General features: G+C 41.7%; 1 protein-coding gene across 1 annotated transcript; it reads right to left on the bottom strand.

The window, feature by feature from the left end:
• IZUMO4 (IZUMO family member 4) lies at positions 1 to 21,359 on the bottom strand. Its single transcript, XM_075613033.1, has 10 exons — positions 21,200 to 21,359; positions 15,410 to 15,490; positions 14,698 to 14,769; positions 14,503 to 14,529; positions 13,580 to 13,655; positions 13,152 to 13,199; positions 3,119 to 3,139; positions 2,407 to 2,427; positions 582 to 604; positions 1 to 401 (listed from the first exon to the last, which is right to left on the bottom strand). The coding sequence occupies exons 1-10, from the start codon at positions 21,357 to 21,359 to the stop codon at positions 271 to 273; spliced, it is 660 nt and encodes a 219-aa protein (XP_075469148.1). The 3' UTR covers positions 1 to 270.
• Between the last annotated feature and the right edge of the window lie 2,292 nt (positions 21,360 to 23,651).

Below are 23,651 nucleotides of genomic sequence, written 5' to 3'. Positions count from 1 at the left end.
CGATATCACATGTTTTATAAAATGCATTGAGCCGCAATCCTTCCCCAAGCACAGGTTTGTAAAAACATCAAAATGTTATTTATTTGTCCAAGTTGCTTTAAAACAAACAAAAATAAAGGGTACATTGCTTTGCCATTATGGTGTTCTGCCTGCGCAGTGACAGCTGTAGACATGAGTGTAGTGTAGGCGCTATGCAGTACGGCCATCATCAGAGCAGCTGAATGAGAGACACCAACCATTCCTGTACATTCTGCGGTGTGCATTTGCCACTCAGTTTCTGTACTTCTTCTGTTTTGACTTAAAGCGCGTAAAGAAAGGCTTCATGACAGACACGAATGGCATTTTTCTTGTCAAAAACAATTTGTCCGGTTTCCAAAAGACGTACCTGCCCGTGTCAGAACCTTGAGGGAAAACCCACAACACACAGTCATTAAAGCATTCAGGGCTGGAGGAAACTTCTTCCCCCAACCCGCTGACAGCAACACTATGCACTGATCCCCATTAGTTCGCAGCATGGGCATCTCCCCGACACATTTCGCTTGTCATTGGCCCTGACAGTGTGTTATATATGAGACACTTACCTGAGAAATTTGCAATCTCTGTACTGAAGAGAAAAGAAAGCAAAAGGAAGAAGTTAGTGATCCCATATGTTAAAGGTGCAGTCCCAAACATATATTACACAGTATACAATAACCATATATATAGTTCTGCGCTAGTTAGAGATGAGACAAAGCTTTTTTATATAGTGTATTATTGAGCCTGGCATACTGTAGGTTGAACATATAGTATATAGGGTTGCCAGATGTCCGTTGCTGAAACGGACTGTCCTGTATTTGGAATATATGTCCAGTAAAAAAATTGCGGTAATACTGGACATGTATGTGTATACCGGTTTTACCTCTCTGGACAGTGACCTGACTGGCTTGGTGGGCCGCAGATTTCCCAGAGCATGGAGAGAGCAGGACTGTTTCTAGGGGGCTGGGCAGCTTCCTCCATCCTGATTGGCTGCTGGGTATTGCAGCCAATCAGGAGGAGGTGTCAGGAAATGTCCATAGTGGCATGTCAAATGCCTCTAGAAAAACAGGGATTTCTACAAAATGGCAGCAAAAAAACTACTGAACAATTTATGGGATACACATATTAAGAATAAAAATTAGAAACATATTCAATTATATATAAATCCATAATGATTGTTGTACGGCAGAATTAGCATCCATAAAAAATGATAGCTCTTAGGGATACATTTATGAGCATGTAATGCTCACTATTAACTATTAAGTACTAAACAGCGTTTAAACACAGAGTGGGTAATAACATCGAGGACAGTTTTAGCAATATGATCTCTCACTTTCCCAGCCTTAGTGTTATGTGTAGGAGGGTATATTAAAGTTTTGGTCTATTGGATATCTGCATAACCAATGGGAACACGCACTTGGTATATTCTGCGGAGGAGAACGCTGGGGGAGGGCCGAGGCGTCTGACGTCATGGGCACACCAGACCTTTTAAATATTGCCGGTTTTACTGCAGTCTTTACACCATGATGAAACTCTAGATGCGCGAAACGCATTGCGTGTTGTTGCTGCCTCTATATGGGGTCTTTTGTATGATCCATTAAAGTCATCTTTGTTTTATGAGTGAGCCCCTCTGGATCTTTTTTGTTCTGGATAGTGCTCCGTTTTTTCTTCTACTTTATTGTTGCTATCACCTACCCACGGATTGCACATCAAAGAACCTCCAAGGACTGATGGTAGATCTCCACATAAGTGAGTTCTCATCTCTTTATCATCCATTTATCTCTGTTATTGTACCTTAACAGGGGAGATTATTTTATGTGTCAGCAATTGCTTTATGTGATATACTGACAGAATACACTAGGCACTATTCTACCATCACTTGTTATGGATATGATCAATCAACTTGAAGGAGGTGCCTTATCTTATTATTTGTGAAGTATTATGGACAGATGTATGTTTATGAGCACCAGATCCCTGCTTCTTCTGCAATTTACAGTGGGTAAAAAATAATAATAATAATTTGGCAAAGCAATGTTTTACCATCCTCACTGGCAGTAAAAGGGTTACAAAAACCAAATCGAAATGACTCTGGGAACTGCTAGTGATTGAGACATTCATAGTAGAAGTAAAATAACTTCAGGAAATAAATAACTCTTGCATTTTCAACTGGAATTTCTCTCACAGCAAAGGGTAAGGAGGTCTGTGTGAAGCTGTTTAGATAAGGAACAGTTTCTCATAGCAGGAATTTCCCCTCAGGGAAGGGTCTGTTATTTCCCCTTAAGGTGGAGACACTTATTAACACCTTAGCTGCAGGAGGAATAAGTACCACATTGCTGAGTGATATGCAGTCATGTATTAATCCTCTCGCATTGCTACTCTGTCAGTGCTTACCTTAGCAATAGATGCTGAGCGCTGGAAACCAAAAAACAAGTCAATATTATTAAGGAGAATTGTGTCATATGGTGCTGCAGTGTATGCAGAGCTGTACAGAAAATGTGGCAGGTGTCCATACCCTAAAGAGCTTACAATCTAAATGTTGAGGCTTGGGAAGATAAAACGACTTGTCCAAAGTTCAAAAGCAAGAAACGGGGACATCCGATCATCCTCTATGTAGTATAGGGGGGAGAAAAGATGGGTGCACTAGGGGACTATTATGGAGCACAGCAGGGTGCTAAGCCAGAGAATTTCTCCAGAAATGAGGAGTCTGCTATAAAGAAGCCCCCAATAATGTGCACACGATAATCAATCCTGGTTAGGGGAAGGTAGCTGGGGGAAACTCCAAACTGGTGAGGTGTCAGTGGAATAGGATGTACAGTAGAAGCAGTGAAGTAGAACGTCAAACACTCAATCATCAATGCTCCGTGGACAAATAAAAGTGTATAATTGCTAGATAGTTGCAATATAGTTCACCAGAATAAAAAATGCTTCAGTATGCACTTATAGCTGCCTGGGGGGCACCTGTCAAAGTTTATATTTCAAACGGTTCTATTCTACTATGAATCGTAATAATTAGCTGGGCTGCAAATGAATTGCACTGCATTTTAAGTCTCTCTAATAAAAGAGGATAGAAGCTGTCAGTTGAATGAACTAATCCTGTACTTACGTTCCTCTTGCCAGTTCGTTCCTAGGAAACAAAAAAATAAAGTAGAGAGGAGAACCCTTTAGAGAGGGCACAGAGTGAATAGCAGCTGTTATATAGTTACATAGTAGATGAGGTTAAAAAGACATATGCTCATGAATTTCAACCTACAGTATGCTAAATTTAACATATAAACAAACATACCAACCCAATACTTACTTAAAACGTAATTCAATACGATTGCAATTTATGAAATAAACCACTAATACTTAAAGCACTTGCCAAGTAACGACTGCTCTTATCGGCCTGGCTAGTCACTCTCTGGTTGGTAGATAATCGTATACAAAACAAATACCCAATCCAAGCAAGAGTGTACAGTCTCACAATAATGGAAACGTTTCATTAGGGTTTAAAAGACACATGGAAGGGATTTCAGCTAGCTTAATATAGATTGATTTGATTTAACACAGATGCTAAAAAAAACAACTGGAAATGTAAGCAGACAGTGCATCTATGTACTACAGGTACTGTATATATGTACTTTTTTACAAATGGAAATTAGTAGTTCATGATTACCAGATTTCCGAACAACATTCTTTTTAATCATATGCGTCACACTTTAATATTAGTTTTTTATTCATAGTAAGAAGATCTTTTAAATGTAATGTCTGTGGTCTAAAGATAATGTCCTTAAATGATGGATAATACTATATAATAAGGGTAATATAACTGGCATTTCATTCACATTTAAGGGAATGTTCAAAGAAAGGTTACTAATTGTTGAGAAACCCATATACCCATATACAGGGCTTAATAGATTTTCGGGGGGGGGGGGGGCGAGAGTTCTTGTGATGCCTTTAAATGCACAAACTAGTGTTCTTTGCTGATGTATTACGTAACATATTGTTTATGTAGCTGCCCCCTCTGAAGACTACTAAATAATGTAAGGGGTTAACGTCCTTAATGGGTTAACTGGATGGGATCACTCTGGTATTGCCCCTCCCCACGATGTGATGTAGGATGACTGTGCAGAAGGGATTGCCACTCCCTTGCCGGTCTTGTAACCAGTGATGTCACCATAGGAAGATAGAAGGGTATGTATGGCTCCACTCAATGTTTTAGAAGAAGGTTCCTCTGAGTTCAGTCAGAGGCCTCACTGTGAGTCCTGTAAATGTGTAGAGTGTTCTGTCCCTATTTAATGTTTTCAGTTAAGGAATGTGTCCTATATAGATACCACCTATAGCAGAGGTGGGCAACATATTTTTCAATGTAGCCACAGGTGTGGCGAATGAAAAGTGAAAATCGCCACACCATATAAAAATTGAGAAATTAGGTTGCTCAATCGAACATTTAAAGCAACACACACTGTTCGTCTGCGTCACTCATCTCAGCACTATAATCTGCTGCTGCATCACTCACCTCAGCACTATCACCTGCTGCTGCTTCCCTCACCTCAGCACTATCGCCTGCTGCTGCTTCCCTCACCTCAGCACTATCGCCTGCTGCTGCGTCACTCACCTCAGCACTATCGCCTGCTGCTTCCCTTACCTCAGCACTATCGCCTGCTGCTGCGTCTCTCACCTCAGCACTATCGCCTGCTGCTTCACTCACCTCAGCACTATCGCCTGCTGCTGCGTCACTCACCTCAGCACTATCGCCTGCTGCTTCACTCACCTCAGCACTATCGCCTGCTGCTGCTTTCCTCACCTCAGCACTATCACCTGCTGCTGCGTCACTCACCTCAGCACTATCACCTGCTGCTGCTTCACTCACCTCAGCACTATCACCTGCTGCTGGTTCACTTCGTTGACTCATACAGAAAGCGGAAACCAGCTCACACCGTCAAGAAACAGTTTTTTTTACTGTTGGAGCGGCAAACTCAAATTCGCCACACTTTCATGGCCAATTTAACACTTGTGGCGATTGGCAACAGGGTTGCCCACCTCGGACTTATAGTAATGGCCTAAAATTGTTCTCATTCAGGAAGAGGCAAGAGCATGTGCTTAGTAAGGGCTCTCAGAGTAGTAGTTCCGGAGCATAATTGGATCAGCCCAACCAGAAGGTCCTTAGTAAACGCCTGATCCAATATGCATGAACGAAGTATGTGGTACACAGTAATGGGATACTGATCCTGAGAGTAGAGAGCATTCCCCATGGAGGCACACTGGAGATGGGGCATTATTGACGCTACGCGTGAGATTGCCAATCTAACCAATATTAAAGGAAAGAAGCATAAGTACAGTACCTCCCCAGCATAGGAGTGAGAGCTACCAGGGGAAGAAGCACAGAGTAACTTTATGATTTGCCACCAGTTAATATGTCTAATATGAAGTATGTCCCTGTATGGCGAGTCTTATAAACATATGTGAATAAATCTCTTTTTGGAAAGTATAGGGTATTAATAGCACCTCAATAGAGGTAAATCACAAATAGATAAAGGTGTGGTGCACGTGAACAAAAGTGGGACCCTTATTCCCTCTAAATTGGCACTGAAGAATATAGAGTTTTCACAACACTCAATAAAAATTATCAATTTAAACGACACTGAATGTTATGCAAAAAAGTGTAAATTTTACTGATTGCCATATTTTGTACAAATTTTTTTTCAAACAGTTTGCAATAGACAATGATACTGTTCTAGACTATCAAGTATAACCACAAATAGTATTCAAATAGGACACTAAGCGTAAAAGGCAAAAAGAAATGAGGGAGGGAGAGGAGGTAAGGGAAAACAAGGAGGGGAGGGGATGAAATAGGGGAATACGGGGGGCAACGTTTTGGGGCTCCTAGCCTCGTCCTCTGGCCCGTTCCCAAAGACCAAAATGATCCTGGTACTGCCCTTACCCCTATAGAGCAAGAACTCTCTTATAAAAACAAATGACAGAGCTGACATAATCCTGCAATACATGCTAACTAGTGGAGATTTTTCAGCCACAAGGCAGCAGAATTAACATACATTGGTTGGTAACACCACTAGTACAAATGAACAATGGTTAAAACATCCACTAATGTCCAAGAAAAGGACAGCCCTGACAAGCACTTAAAGTCAAATGACCACAGAATCTGATAAGAACCAAAAGTTTAGTAAAGAGTTACTGAGACCAAGCAGCAGCAGTTCAGGGAGTGCAGGGCAACTTTAGGTGCTTTTCAGGGCTGTCCTGTATTTGTGGTTTTACTTTATAGACTAGAACAGTATCATTGTCTTTTGCAAACTGTTTGCCATATTTTGTACAACAAAAAATTTAAATCCGTAAAATGTACACTTTATTTCATAACATTCAGTGTCGTTTACATTGATAATTTCTATTGAGTGCTATAACCTACACTTCACGTATGAGCACAGTAGTAATCACATACACTTTTTGGATATTTTTATTTATATTGACATGAGGGGAGATATTCAGACTGATGTGTACAGAAAGCCCAACTCAAGAAACACCTATCTGATGGCAAATAGTAACCATTCTTGGCCCCTTAAAAAAGGTATACCTAAGGGGCAATTTATGCGTCTCAGAAGACTGTGTTCGACAGAGGATAATTTTGACAAACAGGCAAAAATGTTGATTACTAGATTTATAAATAGGGGATACCCAGAAAAGGATTTAGTGGAAACTTGCACACTGGTCAAGGCAATGTCAAGGGAAGGGCTTCTTTTAACAAAGGTAAAGAAGAACAGGGGTAACAGCCCCCAATCCGTGCCTCTGTTTATCACAAGACAGAGTAGTCAATCAAATGATATTCGTTCCATCATAGTAAAACACTGGAACACACTGAAACTAGACGGGGATTTACATAATATTACAAGTGGAAAGCCCAAATTTGTCTTCCGTAGAGCCAAACCCCTATCATCATACCTGTCACCAAGCCTTTTTACAACACAAAGTACGGATAAAATCAGGAATATCCCTAAGGGCTTTTTCCAATGTGGACGGTGTAATATGTGCCAATATGCTAGACCTACCAAAGTTATTGATTGCCTTAAACCTAAGGTTCAAAAAACAATACAATGTTTTATCAACTGCAATAGCAGTCATATTGTGTACATGATTAGATGCGGGTGCAACAAGACATATATTGGCCGTACAGTTAGAACTTTAAAAATTAGAATACAGGAACATGTACGGCTAATAAAGAAAAAGGACTTGTTGCACCCGGTCCCTCGACATTTCTCCTCTTGCCCATATGGGGGCCTAAAAGGCTTTTCCTTTTTGGGTTTGGAACATGTTCCCAACCCGACAAGAGGTGGCAATAGACTTAAAACATTAAATCAGAGAGAAATGTCATGGATCTTTTGCATGGACAGCCTCCACCCACAAGGTCTGAATGTGGATTGGGAGCTGTCCCATTTTCTGTAAACTGTATATTATATACCCTTGAGTTAGATGTTTGCTAAATTGCATGAAAGCACTGATCCTGCTGTGTCTATCCGGTTTATTGTTTATTACTATTCTTGTATTGGCAGTATTATATAAAAAACTGTATGGTATTAAATATTTTATATACTTAAAATACTCAAAAACATTCTATAATGTAATATTCTAAACTATTGTGGTCAGCATCATCCTTGTATATTCTTTAAATCAGTTTATTACTATCCTTGTACAAAAGCCGCAATTATTTGGGTTATATCTTGGCATTATCTGATGGAAAACTGTATGGTATTAAATATTTTATATATTTCTTATACTCCTAATACTCTAAATCTTGATAATATATAATGTGGTCAGCATCATCCTTATATTTAATATAAAATTATTCTTATGGGTACCTTAGAATTGTATTACCCATACTGTATCTGCTGCTAGAATCATGCCATATGATTCTATTTCAATGTCCCTAAATAAGCTTCTCCTGTTTTAATTGACATTTGATTTATAACATGCTTTTCACATGTCTTTTAAGTTTTTTTAATTTATTTACACGAGGTGATATGAATATATTTAATTAATTAATTTTTAAAAATAGATGTTTAGAGGTCTATATAGTTTAATATGATATGATAACTATTTATGTCTGTTTGGTGTTATAACTCTATGTATCACTTATGTAATCTATGTTTATCACTTATTTGTTTATTTTCTGTAAAGTTTGTTGGTTTGTACTGAAATGTAATGTCTCCCATATACCAGTTTGCTTTAACAGCCATAAGATGGTTCCTGGTATAAATACCCATTTACCTGACACTTATTGAGATTGTATATCACTTGCTGCATTTGGCAATAGAGGGGTTAAACCCTTCTGTATTAGGCCCTGTGAGCTGCTCCCTCCAAATTTGCATAATCACTAATTGATCAAGATCACATCATAGTGGGCGTGTAATTTCAAACACTTGCGCGCGGGAGCATATGGGTATTTAAGGTACATCTATGGCTGCAGTATAGCACTCTTTGAAAAAGTCGCTCAGACGAAACGCGTCAGAGAATTGTTCTGTCATTTTAATTCAGGGCTTTTATGCCGCATTAAAGTTTTTTTGTTGCACGCCGCCGCCAGCCTGGTATTTTTCACTGCAGTGCTCCAACATCTCCCCAATCTTCTTCACTTACCTGGCCTTCTACTGATGGGACGGATGCACGCCAAAGAGAACAGTGGTGAGGCTTCCTTCCTCCCGGAATGAACAGCTCAACAGGCACTGGCTGAGACAGCCCCGTGAGTCTCTGCACTCCCTGCTCAAGGACCCGCTGGAAACACGTGACCCGCCAGAGAAGGAACCGCCGGATGGGACAAGCACTCCGGTCAGGTTAGAGGTCTCTCTTTCCCTATAGCGGTTTACTCTATGTGCCTGAGCTTTACATTATACATGACTGTATACGAATTGATGCACTTAATGGGGGAAGCTTCACACTGATAATGAATTACCAAAAACCACTGATCCCTTGAAGACTGTGATAACGATCTTCAGCAAACACCAATTTGAAGCACCCTTTTAGGGTTTACTCCCTTACCAACCTATGTTATAGGCATCGTGGTAGCTCATTGCTCTGTTTGGGATGAATTAATTTATGGAACACAGTGGCATCTTTAATCTATTCTTTTCAAAGATATTGCAGGCTGGCTTGTGGCTTTTTTGTGCATATTAGTTTAATTATTCTGTTTGTTTTCATGTATTGAAATTATTTTCACAATTACTGAGTATTTGGAGCTCTTTCTTAATCAGGACTGCTTAAAAGGGACTTTTCAATATTATTTTCTCTAATGGATGACACATTTGAAGATTGTGTGCAGGAGGATGGCGCAGATACCTTTGTGTTTAGATGCAGTGACCACACCAAAAGAAGTAAAAAAGCTGAACATGTCTTCGATGAAACTGGTAAAGTGTTCTGTGAGGAATCATCAGACCTGGTCACGTATTTTCAAAGGTTAGAACAACTATTATCACTTAACATCCGATTATGGTGGGACATAACCTCCTTGGATAACTATGTGAGAGTGAATAGAATTCCAAGGGGGCTACGTATTAAAAAATCCCCCACCTTCGGTTTTGTTACTAAAGATTTTGAGAATAAGTGGAGGACAGTTCTGGATGAATGCTCCTTCAAGCTCATGGGACTAATTATAACTCACAAAAAGGAGGAGAGATCGGCCCTAGAAAAAGATATTATGGATTTGAAAACCAAACTTAAATCATTTAATAAAATGGAACATTTTTCTAATAATGATCTTATCCTGTCCCAGAATATAGACGAGGTGGAGAATACAATCCTAGAAAAAAAGCAGTCAAAGTTTGAGAGAGACAAACAAGACTATTTAAGACACCAAGTATACTACTGGGAAAGACCCCCAAACCCCAATACAAACAGATTTAGAGGTAGATCTAGATCACCCCAGAATAGATCTAATGATAAAAGTAATCAGAATAAGGGTGTAAACCATCCTACCCCTAAGAAATCCATCCTTAAAAATAAACATGCAGAAGTCTCTAGTGCAGACTCAGATCTTTCAGAAGGGGAAAATAGATCTACCTCAATCACGTTTGAGAAAGAAAAACAAGATGATCTTTGGAGGAGAAAAAGCCCAGGGGGGGTCTATCGTGATTCCACCACCTCGGATCGTTTGAGCCATACCACTTTTTCCAATGAGGATGATGCAAGGCCATCTACCTCTTCCTCTGTACCCGCTTTTTTAGGACGCGGAGGTCCAAAAGGAAGAGGAGAAGTCCAAAGAGGAGCCACGAAGAGGAAAAAGTACAATTGATAGAGGACAATGTCATAAATATTTCCAACATCACATTGACGGTAGATCAACATAAACTCCTGAACAAGGGGCTTAATTTCGCTCCGCAAAGTAACTTTAACCTCTTCAACACCATTATAGACTTGCAGTGTTTCACTCGTAAGCTGGCCCTAACAAAATTCTTTTCGGCTAACAAGGTTTTAGCAAATGATCTAGGAGAGACTCCTGACATTGTTAAGAATGTTGATTTGAATGTATGTGATATTAATAGAGAAACACTCTCTTATAGGGAGCACTGTGCAGTAGCGGATTTGGAGGGTCTCCTTGATGACCAGGCAGGTAACCTACCCCCATATGATCTATCTACGGATTTTTTCCAACACGAACATACGGGCTTTAAAAGAAAGTCAGTCTTCTGTGCCAATAACTCTAAGGGTCCCTTTATCTCTACCTTTGAGAAATTAGTTGAGAGGGACCTTAGAGTACTGGCGGAGGGGTTTATGTTTGATCACCCAAAAAGGGATAATCTTTCGAGGGCTGAGCGACAAGAGCTTGCTAATTTACAACGAGACAAATCACTTGTCATAAAAAAGGCAGACAAGGGAGGAGCCATTGTTGTCCAGTCCTCGGAAGATTATAATAAAGAAGCGCTTAGGCAGCTAGGAGACATTGCCTCATACAAAAAACTTAGCACTGACCCCACTAAACAATACCTTGACCAACTTAAATCACATTTAGAATTGGGTGAAGTTCTCTATATATTAGATCCAAAGGAGCTGGGCTTTCTGTACACACCAGATCCAATTATACCTATTTTTTATCATCTCCCAAAGATCCATAAAACCCTGACGCAGCCTCCTGGTAGGCCTATTGTGTCGGGAATTGGATCTTTGGGAGATGCATTATCACGTTATGTTGATTTCTTTTTGCAGCCTCTAGTGCTCAGTTTGCCCTCCTATATAAAAGACTCCAGACATTTAATTGAAGATTTAAAAACAACAAAATGGAACACTAACTGTATCTGGGTCACAATGGATGTACAATCACTGTACTCCATTATAGATCATAGACAGGGCATAGAGGCTGCACAACACTTTTTGAATAGATCTGATCTCTCCCCTGCACTTAGTGTATTTTTGATTGAATCTATCACCTTTCTTCTCACGCACAATTACTTTAGTTATGACTCACAATTTTATTTGCAACTCACGGGCACTGCAATGGGTACGTCTTTTGCACCATCTTATGCAAATCTTTTTATGCAAACACTGTCTTATGTTCTTCAAAGCTCTTTTTGTACTATAAAAGTTCCTGGAGCCCGTCCTTACTCTATCGGCATAACCACCCCCAGCCTGCACCGACCCAGCACCCTGAACAGGTGTGAGTGACTGAGCATTGCCATGTATATAGTTCAACTCGATGTAAACTCCTTTACAGTCAACAGCAAAACAGCAGCAAATGGCGCACAGCTAGGGAGCCAGGTGGTAAAAATTCAAACATCCTTTATTTCAGTACATGACTGGATACAATAAAAAACCCCATGGGGACACAAACGCACCTCCTACGCGTTTCGGACCTGTAGGTCCTTTATCAAGGAGTCCGCGTAGGAGGTGCGTTTGTGTCCCCATGGGGTTTTTTATTCTATCCAGTCATGTACTGAAATAAAGGACGTTTGAATTTTTACCACCTGGCTCCCTGGCTGTGTGCCATTTGCTGCTGTTTTGCTGTTCCTGGATGTATCTTCATGGCTGGCACGCCACTGCTTCCTACTTTGGATGTCACAGGAGTGGGTAAGAGAATTTATTTTTGACTCTTATCGCTGAGTACTTGGAGGACTTTCTTCCCACAGTGACTCACAGGTCATTACATATATATACCCACTCCTTACCCAACATTGGAATATTCATGGATTTATACCTATGTGATTGAGTGTCACTGGGTGGAGCACCCCAATTGTTTATTCTCATGTTCCTTTACAGTCAAGCAAGAAGGGTTACATGTACAGTGTGCACACAGGTCTCTTCCTGATTTGACAGTATCTATGAAGAAGAGGAGTAGAGAGCGTTGATGGCGCACTGCCAGGGGATCCTGAGAGAATCAATCAGGAGAAAGAAACAACCAGGCCACTCCAAGGATGAAAGAATGGTGTTAGGTTTATTGCATGCTGATAAACACACAAGGAACGGACAGGTAAACGCACCTACGCGTTTAGTACGAAACGCGTAGGTGCTTTACCTGTCCGTTCCTTGTGTGTTTATCAGCATGCAATAAACCTAACACCATTCTTTCATCCTTGGAGTGGCCTGGTTGTTTCTTTCTCCTGATTGATTCTCTCAGGATCCCCTGGCAGTGCGCCATCAACGCTCTCTACTCCTCTGGATCTTCACAAGATGGACCGCACGCCGCCGACGACACGAGTGCCCCCTTGGTAGTACAGGTAAAGAGCCATAGTGCCTTTCATTTATTCCTGCTTACCATGGTCATTGACCACTTATTTCTACAACACTGGTTGGGTTTGTGATACTGTAATCTAGTGAGGGTCTGGCTGACTCCACGTCTGTCCCACCAGTTGTCAATCAACTCTATTGGGGGCACTCCAACGTTGTTAAGGTTAACCCATTGTGGGCCTAAATAATACTGGATGTCCAACAAGGACTGGTCTCAATTTAGAGCATCACACCCATTCTGTTTCTCTATGAAGAAGAGACCTGGGAGGTTCTGAAAACTGTACACACTATTAAGTCTATGAGAGCTCTCTGTCTGAACAATTAAAAGCTATCACAACTTGTGACTGACCAACACTTGTACAGGACCAATACAGCTCTTATGACTCCTCTCCTCCTCGTGTGCTACACTCTACAAGTAAGGAAAAAGGTCCGGTACTCACACGTATTCTGGAATACTCCGCAGGGCCACTTCCCAATCCAGCGCAGAACTATAACAAGAGAACAACAGGAACGCAACAATGGTTAGAGGATTTACAAAACTACATGATGCAGTACTACCTGCTGTGAGAGTAACTGGAAGGGTATGTAGCATTACTATAACCACTGTACTACAACACTCTTAGAGTCCCCTAAGAAGTTGATGCTGTAGAGTGTAATGTGCAGGCAGTGTGCCAATAAGATGACCTTAGAATAAAGTTTCCCCATCTCAATCCGGGTGAATGAAAAATTGAAAGGAATGTTGCTTGGCTGCATCATGTTACCACCAGTAAGTATTTTTTATGCTCTACACTTTCAATCGTAGTTGTTCTTTTTTAGGCTGAAGTACCAGAGATATTTATGTTTGCATCTGTTAGATGTCTCTGCCTACCTGCAGGTGTATCCAAAGCATGCTATCACAGTTCCGCTACAGTTCCCGCAGGATATAGCAGTATATTCATATATTCCTGCAACACACAAGGCAATGACACACTGTAAAATAGCACAGGCCATAGCTTTTTATAACAAATCCAACTTCATGATCACTCACATCCATCATAAGCAGGGAAACAGGAGCATGTGGGAAATATAGATGCTGCAAGCTTTGCTGCTGCCTATCACTGTCGGTCATTGTAACTTAACCAATAAGAGGGAAACCTTAGACACCTTAGCACTTCTAGAATGCGGAATCTCCTGGTCTATTAAAAACTGTTATTTGGGTCTACAAATTGTGCAACTGGCATAAACTGCAGTGCCATCACTGGTAACATGGGTAGAATTGTCACTTCACTTGGTTTCTTTTAAAGCTGCAGTTCAGTCTTTTTTCTTTTTTTAATTTATTTTTTTACTTCAATAGTTTTATGTGTGCAATCTCTAATTACCTAAAGAACTGTATAGCTGCAGGTCAATTCGTTCTCCATGTATTGATAGGCGAACTTTGGTGAACTAATTAGTGAAGGGATATGTTTTTCTTCTGCTTCTTTCTCTCAGTGGAAGCTCATGCATATTCATGAGCACTCCTGCACTGACATGTGCTAGAAGGAGGGCAGGGCTGACAAAGGGGTGTGCCAGGGCTTGTGACAGGACATGAAGGGGCAGTGCCTTAGCAAATGGCTGTTAAAATAGAATACAAGAAAATTGGTCTTTCAAAGTTGTTTTTTTAAAAACAGAAAATGCTAAAAGTATTTTTTCTTACTACAGAACTGATTTATTTAAAAAAACACACATGCAGGATATTGACTGAACTGCAGCTTTAACACCTCTGTTGATTTTGAGTTTGCTGGTGGCTTGATTTGGTAGAGAAATAACACTCACCGCATTGTTTCTCACATTCAACTCTGCCTAGAAGAAACAGAAAACAATTTAAAAGAAAGACAGAGCACTTTATTCCATACCCTTCTGGATAGATAGATAGATAGATAGATAGATAGATAGATAGATAGATAGATAGATAGATAGATAGATAGATAGATAGATAGATAGATAGATAGGATGCTTACTTAAACTCACCATCAATTATGGCTGCCTCTAGAAGTCTCACTTGTAGATCTAATATGGTGCGTAGGCTTTGAGAAAATTTCCCTTGGACAAAAAATCAACAGTGAATTAATTGGAAATGTTTATCATTCTGCTAATTAAGGTTGCTTCTTTATGTTTAAAGGAAACTGGCAATCTTCAGAAACAGAAGATAGCATGTTTGTTTTATGTACAAAAACAGCGTAATCTGCAAAGAAAGCATGAGGATACAGTATTAAAAGTCTTTTAAAAGGTGCTGGTGCCTGTAATGAAATAAGATAAGAAACAGATATGGGATCAAAACAGTTTATTTTGATTGCATCGTAAGAAGAGGCATTTTTTAAGAACAAGCAGCAATGTTTCACGACTGGGTTAGACCTTTGCCTAGCTATTTTAGAAAACAAGCCCTGCAATAAATATTAATATTGCAGTTATTTAAACAGCGTGCTACCTATTACAAACCATCCCAATAAAATACTTCTGTAGTTATTTTACAATAATTAACACTTTACAGCTTGGACTTCCGCAGGATGAAGTGTTGCTCAAATGTATCTAATGCAGAATGAGGTCATTTAGAATTTATCAATTAAATCACTTTTTTTGTAACATGATGTTCTTCATCCTATTAAAATATATAGGGTTATATATAGGGCTCACCCTCTAATATATCCCTTTTGTTGATATTCCCATTGCTCACTGATCTCACCTGGTCTGTGTATAAACGTCTTGTATATGTGATCAAGCTTGGTATATATCTTTCTAGCCACGTCCTGTAGTGTGTCCTTAGCTGGGGATTCAGGGGAGAAAACAGTTGATTTAAAAAACATACAAATCGATTAAAAAAAAAACATATGTATGATGTATTGTGCTGCAATGTCCGACACAATGGCCTGTCCCATCAAGTTTAAAATCTAATTGTAGAAGCCTGAAGTGTGGGGACATAATGAAACGCGGGGCCAACTTTGGAATGCCATACACTTTCAACCACTCCAAAAACTGCAACAAAATGTATCGTAGTACAAAGCAGGAAGAAAACAGCACACGTTCAGCTTCCAGCGGTCTCTAGAAAAGACCACTAGACTAGTTTCCCTGAACAGAAAGGATAGTTTTGTGGGTTACAAGCACAATAACCATTTGAGGCAATCACTTGATACCCACCTGCATCAGTTACTGAAATATAGACTTCTAGTATATTATTTTTTCTAAAGCACTGTGTTTTCAACACAACCCCTTTTGTCATCTTAAATTTATAAACTGACCACATATTTAAATGGCATGCAAAACACTTTGCTCCTGATTAAATAGAATACACCCCATTGATTCACTGATTTGTTACTGTCCCTTTGATAACTGTCTTCCACCCACGTCCCGAGTTCCTGGAATGTGAGTGAGACTCCCTCCACGTGAGTCTGACCAGGCAATGTGCAGTGTGGGAGATAAGCCCTACACAAGGTCCTGTATGGCTGATGGCCCTATATGGATGAGTGTGGGCACTCACGGATGTCAGGGGGGACGGTGAGTGTCATCTTTTTGAGGGTCACCCTGGGCCAAGTCGTGAGGATCCTCTGCGCCTCCAGCCTGTCCCCGATCCACCATGTCTTCCAGTCCATGTTCTTGCGGTAATGGTTGAACTTATTGTTGAAGGCCTCGTCACACTGGAGGCATCCGCTGGCCAGGCCGGCCACTAGGGTCACGCAGAGACAGATCAGCGGGGCCGGGCCGCCACCCTCCCCCCTCCTCATTCAGCAGCGGTCCCTGCCTCTTCCTACAGCTGGACGTTCCTCTTTGTGTCACCTCTCCCCCCTCACAGCCCCGAGGAACCGCGTCACAAAGGGTCCCACGCCCACGTCACAATGGGCCAGAGCCTTGGGTAACCCACCTGGCACAATGCAATGGAGGGTTTCTCAAAAAGCAAGAAGGGTGCTCCAGTGTCACAGTGTAAAAGCTGGGGACAGAGGAGGAACCAGAGGTCAGTCCACCTGTTACCAGGAACTGTCAGAACTCAGTCAGATTTGGGGGAAATGAGCCGGGTTACATCAAAAGGTGACATCTTCATACAGTTTGGTGAAAGATGCTCCATTTGAAGTTTATGTTACGTTTGACAGACTGCAGCCCTCTAAACCTTCCTGCCATACATACTGGGGACAGGCTCGTTGGACCTCATTTTTAAGGGGTTTATATACATAGACAGACACACACACACACTCTGTATGTATATATTCCATTTAAAAAAATAACATTCTCTCTTTAATAAAGAAAGTGAAACTGTACATTTATAAATAATAGGGCAGGAGTCAATAAAAAAAATGTGATGCAAATGTGTAATCTCTATTACAACCAGGTGTTGAGACATTCCCTTAGAGGTTGTTCTAATTTTATCAGTACATTTTTACAAGCGGGAGAGAGATCTGAATAAAATATTGTCAGTATTTTACTCGTGGGCTCTCCTGAAGTACACGTTGCCTCTTGCGTTTCACCTGTGCCTTTCAGACACCCTGGAAGCAGCTGGTTAATATGATATTGTATAAATAATTCATGGGTTGCTAATGGAAAGAATTCACTGTGTGGAAATACTAGCAGTCCCAAGTATGACGTCACCTGGGTTTCAGCAAAGCTCGCTCTTGCCAGCGGATTACATCCAGGACTGTTCTGTTTATGCTGTGTGTATGAATATTTACAGCCAGTTTATAAATATAGGTTATACATTTTCTGCCTATAATTATAATATATGGCTCATAGATCCTATCCACATATTTTAGGAGAATAACAAAAAGTAGCAGATGCTTGGTACAGCTACCTCGCAGAGTTAGTAGAGGCAAACACAGATGCAGGGAATAAAAATGTGAGATCAACAATGGACCTGCCATTTTCAGTTAAATAGCAAAGATAAGTAGACCAGGTTGGTCAGAGCCACACACATACACTTTTCCGTTTTCTAGTTTCTATTACTGCATACAGGGCTGTATTCAATAAATAGTGCATTGTAGGTGAGTTATTTGAAGTTCACAAATCTCATTTTACCAATATAACTATGCATTATGCAAGGAAAGCTTGGATCTCCTAGAGAACTTTAAAGGGATTTTTCAACTCCCTGCAGCTCATCAACAACCCACAGTTTATTCAATACCGCCAGCCCGGTGATGATCTTTTTTTCAAAATTTTCTCAGGGGGGGGAGAACCCCGCTTATGCTGGTCGGGCTCGTTCGCCACAGTGCACTCACCACCACTTTTACGCCGGGCACTGGCCGTTAAAATTATGCCCCCCCCCCCCCCTGAAAAAATTTCTGCGGACACCCATGTTGGTCACTGAATCCTTATCTGATTTCAACTGATTATAATAATAATAGACAAAACTGATGATACCATCGATGTGAGTCTGCATAATTTCCACTTGAAAAAGACCAACTGAGGTTGAAAAGTCGCAGTTTTTGGCTCAATAAATAGCATAAGATAATCCGCAGTGGCCTGTGTTGTCCTTTTTTCTTATCATGCAGCTTGGATTACCTACAGGCCCTCCCTGAACACAGGAGCTCCGGTATTAATGTATCTTATACCTTTTTTTGTATGGTGTGCAGCAGGTATTAATGTGGGAGGGGCCTCGCGCAAACCTATTAGTATGGTAATATAATGTGCTGCCTGGGAAGCATGCAACGCAAATTAAGTACACCAAGGTACTTGAGAAAAAAAGGTCCCCTCTGCGGCGCACCAAAGTATATGTAAATTAGTTTAATTAAAAATGATATTTAATTAAAAAATATTCTAAAATAAAGGGCACCCAAATACATAGACAATACTAATAAAACATTACATAAAACCCTGGAACTAGGTATTTGAACATATCAGCCTGCTTGGACTTTAATATAAATTGAATCAAGAATGGTTATGCCACATAGGTGTAAAGCAAATTATTAATGCCAGATGGTGGTACTGTCTATTATCCCTAAGTAGTGTATACTGGGATGACACCACATATAGACCCCACGATAGCTTTGTGTAGATAATAAATGTTTTTCTATGCGACACCTAAAGCAGTACTTGTAGTCACCATGTTGGTGTCTGAGCACAACCTTAATACTACGTGGTGGTAGTGTCTATTTGTCCCTAAATAGTGTGTACAAGGATGAGACCACATACAGACCCCAGAAAAGATGAGTAAGTAGTAAATGCTCTTTTATGAGACTCCCAAAGTTATAATTGTAGACTCAATACTGGTGTCACACTAAATTGTTCTTCAATAAATCTCTATTTATATCCCTTTCCTGACATTTATTGGAAGTATGCACGGTTCTGGTCAGAGTACCATGTTTAAGGTACATCAACTGATACAGGTATCTTGGTCTAATATAAACCTCCCAGTTCATGTGGTTTATGTACCCCCCCCCCCCCCAAAAAAAATGCATCGCTTAAAAGTTGCCAGTACTGAGGAAATAATTTCTTACTGACAGTCTGTATCTTGCAGAGACGATCCTTGCATAACATGAGGGTAACCAATTTTACCCGTTTAGTTTGTATATATGTGAGAATGTGAAGCGGAGTGCTCCAGTTATAGCCTTGGTGCAGCACAAGGCTCTTTGCTGTATGAGCTGTGCTACCGTAATGCCCTCTGGAAGAAGGCGTGTCTCCTGTATTTCTTACCAGGAAATAATACATTGAGTTACCTCTCATTTTCAAGTATGTCCTGGGCACAGAGTTATGACGACAAATACATAGTTACATTAAGTGAGCAGGGTTAAACATTATATACAACACATTGCATGCACGGTAAGACATAATATATGTTATAGGCATATGTAACAGTCACGGGATTGTAGAGGATTGTGCCTCTACTGTGGTGAGAAGAGCCACATGGTACGAGCATGTCCTAATAAATCTGGAAACGCCAGTGCCCAGCGCAAATAGGGGAGTTTTCTCTGGGCACCTGCACCTTCTCTCCATCTCCCAGTCGCCTGATGGTTCCCATCTGTCTATCTTGGCAGGAACATTCAGTTATAACCAAGGCCTTCGTGGACTCTGGAGCTGCCGGTATGTTTGTGGATAGAGCCTTCACTCAGTGAGTCAATATTGCTCTCCAGAGAAAGGACGTGCCCCTGGGTATCTCCTCCATTTATGGTAGACATTGAGATCTGGGGTTGTTTCGCAAGAGACGGCTCAACTCAAAGCCATGGTCGGTGTTCTGCACCACGGGTTCTTCCAGCTGGACATTATCCATTCTCCAACTATTCATGTTGTTCCGGGGCTTCCTTGGCTACGTACTCATAATCCCCAGATCGACTGGATCTCGGGACAGATACAAGCTTGGGGGTCTGCCTGCCATGGCAAATGTCTTCTACCCTGTCGTCCTGTGGGGACTCTTCTACTACCTGGACTGGTTGACTTACGCGGGCTCGGGGGCGTAGCTGGAGCGCAGAGGCCTGCGCTCTTGGGGGGACCACTCTCTAGGTTACAAAATGCATAGCTTTGCAGCTGCACATGCGCGATCAGCACTTGCCTACCATGCATGCGCGATCGCCACTTGCCGGCTGCTCGTGCGCATAAGCGATTGGAGCTTGCCGGTCGCACATGCGCACGAGCAGCTGGCAAGTTTCGATTGCACATGTGCAGTAGGCAGGTGCCGGTTGTGCATGCGCTGTAGACATGTGCCGATCACGCATGTGCAGTAGGCAAGGGCAGGTTGCCAACAGAAAGAATACAGTGCACAGCTAATTAAACCAATATAATAAATTATCCTACTAAAAGTGATTTAGTGAATTCATTAAATCTTGGTGACACCCTTAACCTTAGAGTGTATAAGAAAAAACATACAATAACTGTGGTAACAGTTGGCGGCTGCAGCTGTAGTTAGTCAGGGTGGCTCAACACTCCAACAGCACTATACAAACAAGAAACAAAAAACAGCGCAAAACCGCATAGTGAAGTATATCAAAATGTATTCAAATATAAAAAAGTTGAGTATTCAGCGTACATTGGGTAAAGGAAACAAGCGCATTGAGTGCATCAAGCACAACAGGTTATCACACTGCGGCAGATGTCGGGGGTCACTGGTGATTGCAGATGGAAATATTCGTAATATCAGCCTCACGTCCTCAGTGGAAGGTATTACCGGAACTCCGTCTTATCCGGTGGTCTCAGTCTCATCAAGGGAGGATTCCTCTCGAGGATATCAGCGTGTGTGTACTCGCACAACAGGATCGCGTTGTGGCTGAATGACGTCCCGAGTTTAGCCCTACTTTCAGTGTTATGCATATTGGCTAATTTAGTCATCAGTTTCGTGACTTTGAGCTTTTTACCATCAATGTTGTGGTGAGATCGAGACTTTGTTCCGCTTTGGACTGTTTCACGCATCACGTGTGCGGAAGAGACTACCATCCATGTCGCTGTGACGTCATTCAGCCACGACGCGATCCTGTTGTGCGAGTACACACACGCTGATATCCTCGAGAGGAATCCTCCCTTGATGAGACTGAGACCACCGGATAAGACGGAGTTCCGGTAATACCTTCCACTGAGGACGTGAGGCTGATATTACGAATATTTCCATCTGCAATCACCAGTGACCCCCGACATCTGCCGCAGTGTGATAACCTGTTGTGCTTGATGCACTCAATGCACTTATTTCCTTTACGCTGAATACTCACCTTTTGTATATTTGAATACATTTTGATATACTTCACTATGCGGTTTTGCGCTGTTTTTTGTTTCTTGTTTGTAAAGGGCAGGTGGCGCCTGTGCAGTAGGCAAGTGCCGGTCGCGCATGCACGGCTTAACGCAATAGAAAAATGTTGCCCGGGGGCACACGCATGCCTTGCTCCTAGCCTGTTACTCTGATCTCAGGTGAGCCTTCGACAAAGGACAGGCTGAGGAACTACCTATGCATTCTCCCTCTGATTGTGCTATTGATCTCCTTCCTGGGATGACTCCTCCTCATGGACATACGTATCCTCTTTCTGAACCTGAAACCAAGGCTATGAGGATATACATTGACGAGAATGTGAAGCGGGGATTCATTCGCAAGTCCTGTTCCCCTGCTCGTGCAAGTTTCTTGTGGCAAAAAAGGACGGATCCTTGAGGCCTTGTATTAACTACCAGGGTTTGAACAAGATTACCGTCAAGAACCGGTATCCTCTTCCTCTGAACACCGAACTCTTTGACCATCTACTTGGGGCAACCGTTTTTACTAAACTCGATTTAAGAGGAGCTTACAACCTTAGGCCTCGGGCATGGTCAGCGCTTATGCGCTGACCCGTGCTGAGGCGCGCTCTCACTTACCAGTGAGACCCTGCAGCCGCAATGAGAGCGGCTTTAGTAGGGGCTCACGCACGCTTCCGCAAGCGTGCGGAAGCGTAGGTCTTATCCAAATTTTAGATTTTGCGCTCATGGGAGCGCAGGGCTGGTCACGTGAGCGGTTCGCCCAATGAGGGGGAACCAGCTCAGTGACGTCACTGGCCCGCCCTCCGACATGCCCACGGACGGTGCGCTAACCAAGGCCAGGGAAAGCACCCGCTTTCCCTCAGCCTCCGCGTGCCTCCGTACGGCTGCTGCAACCCTGGACGCAGCCTTATAAGGACAAAGCAGGGCGACGAGTGGAAAATCTCTTTCAACATACTCGATGGACATTACGAGTACCTGGTGACGCCCTTCGGTTTATGCAATGCACCCGCAGTGTTTCAGTTCTTCGTGAATGAGATTTTCAGAGACATGTTAGACTCCTCCGTTATTGTATACCTTGATGATATCGTTATCTATTCTAAGACAATGGAACAACATCATCAGCAGGTGAGGGTGGTCCTTAAGCGCCTCCTGGAAAACATCCTCTTCGCTAAATTCGAGAAGTGTAAATTCGAGAAACACCGACATTCTTTTTTGGATATATCATCTCTGCCCAGGGTCCAGAAATGTATCCTTCCAAGGTCTCTGCTGTTCTGAACTGGTCGGTATTAAAAGGATAAAAAGATATCCAGAGATTTCTTGGCTTCTCGAACTATTATAGACGATTTATTTGGGATTTCTCTAAAATCATTGCACCCATCACGGCCATGACCAAAAAACAGGCAGACCACATGGACTGGTCTCTGGCACATGCGGCTTTTTAGTGTTTCATTTGTCCCGCAGGCATAAACACAAATCAATAAAAAGCTCTGGTATTAACAAAAAAAATTGTTATCTCACCACATTGCCACTATTTGTCATGTACGGCACACCTGTGACTATGTGAGCTATGGGTTAATACACTACTATGTAACTGACTCACTTTTCACCTTCAGCAAAGGTCCTTATCCCTGTTTAAATAAAGCAGCCTCAGAGCTCTGAGAATCCAACAGAGAGATAGTTAATTGCAGCCACTCAATTAACTAGTTTCCACCTAGACTAATGAGACATCTGTAAAAATCCTCATGTGAGACACAGGAGAGATTCCTTAGCTCACATTTGTCCTGACAGAAGGAGAGCAGAGAAGCCTGCACACCGACACTGTCTTGAGCACAAAGGCTGGGCTGAGATAAAGACACCTAGAGAACTATATTTCCTGGACACAGAGGACCCAGGAACCTGCCAGAGACTGACATGGAGGGCCACCTGCTTAAGGTACCTTCTGAGATTTTGGGGTGATAGGCTGGTAATGGGAATATCCCTCCAGTCCTGCAGATAAGGTCTGGGAAAGTAAGTTAGTCCTTACAAAGGGATAGGGGTTTGTTATTTTGTTGTTTTTGTCTAGATAAAGGAACAGACTCAATAAAGCCAAGATATAATTTCACCCAAATCGGTCTCCATTATATGTACCTCTGCACACATCTCTTACAGTCCTTCAAATGAGTAATATCTTCCCTCACTCTTTCCCAATATAGCATCTGTCACTAACAGCACACTAGTATGCAAGTGACTTATATATGCAACCAGGGTTAATACACACCACTACGGTAGCCAACTCACCTTTCTCCTGCGCAAGGTAATTT

Source organism: Ascaphus truei, chromosome 8 (genome assembly GCF_040206685.1).
Source record: "Ascaphus truei isolate aAscTru1 chromosome 8, aAscTru1.hap1, whole genome shotgun sequence".
Classification (NCBI taxonomy): domain Eukaryota; kingdom Metazoa; phylum Chordata; class Amphibia; order Anura; family Ascaphidae; genus Ascaphus; species Ascaphus truei.
The sequence above is the reverse complement of the archived record's forward strand: the minus strand, read 5'-3'. Positions and strand labels throughout refer to the sequence as shown.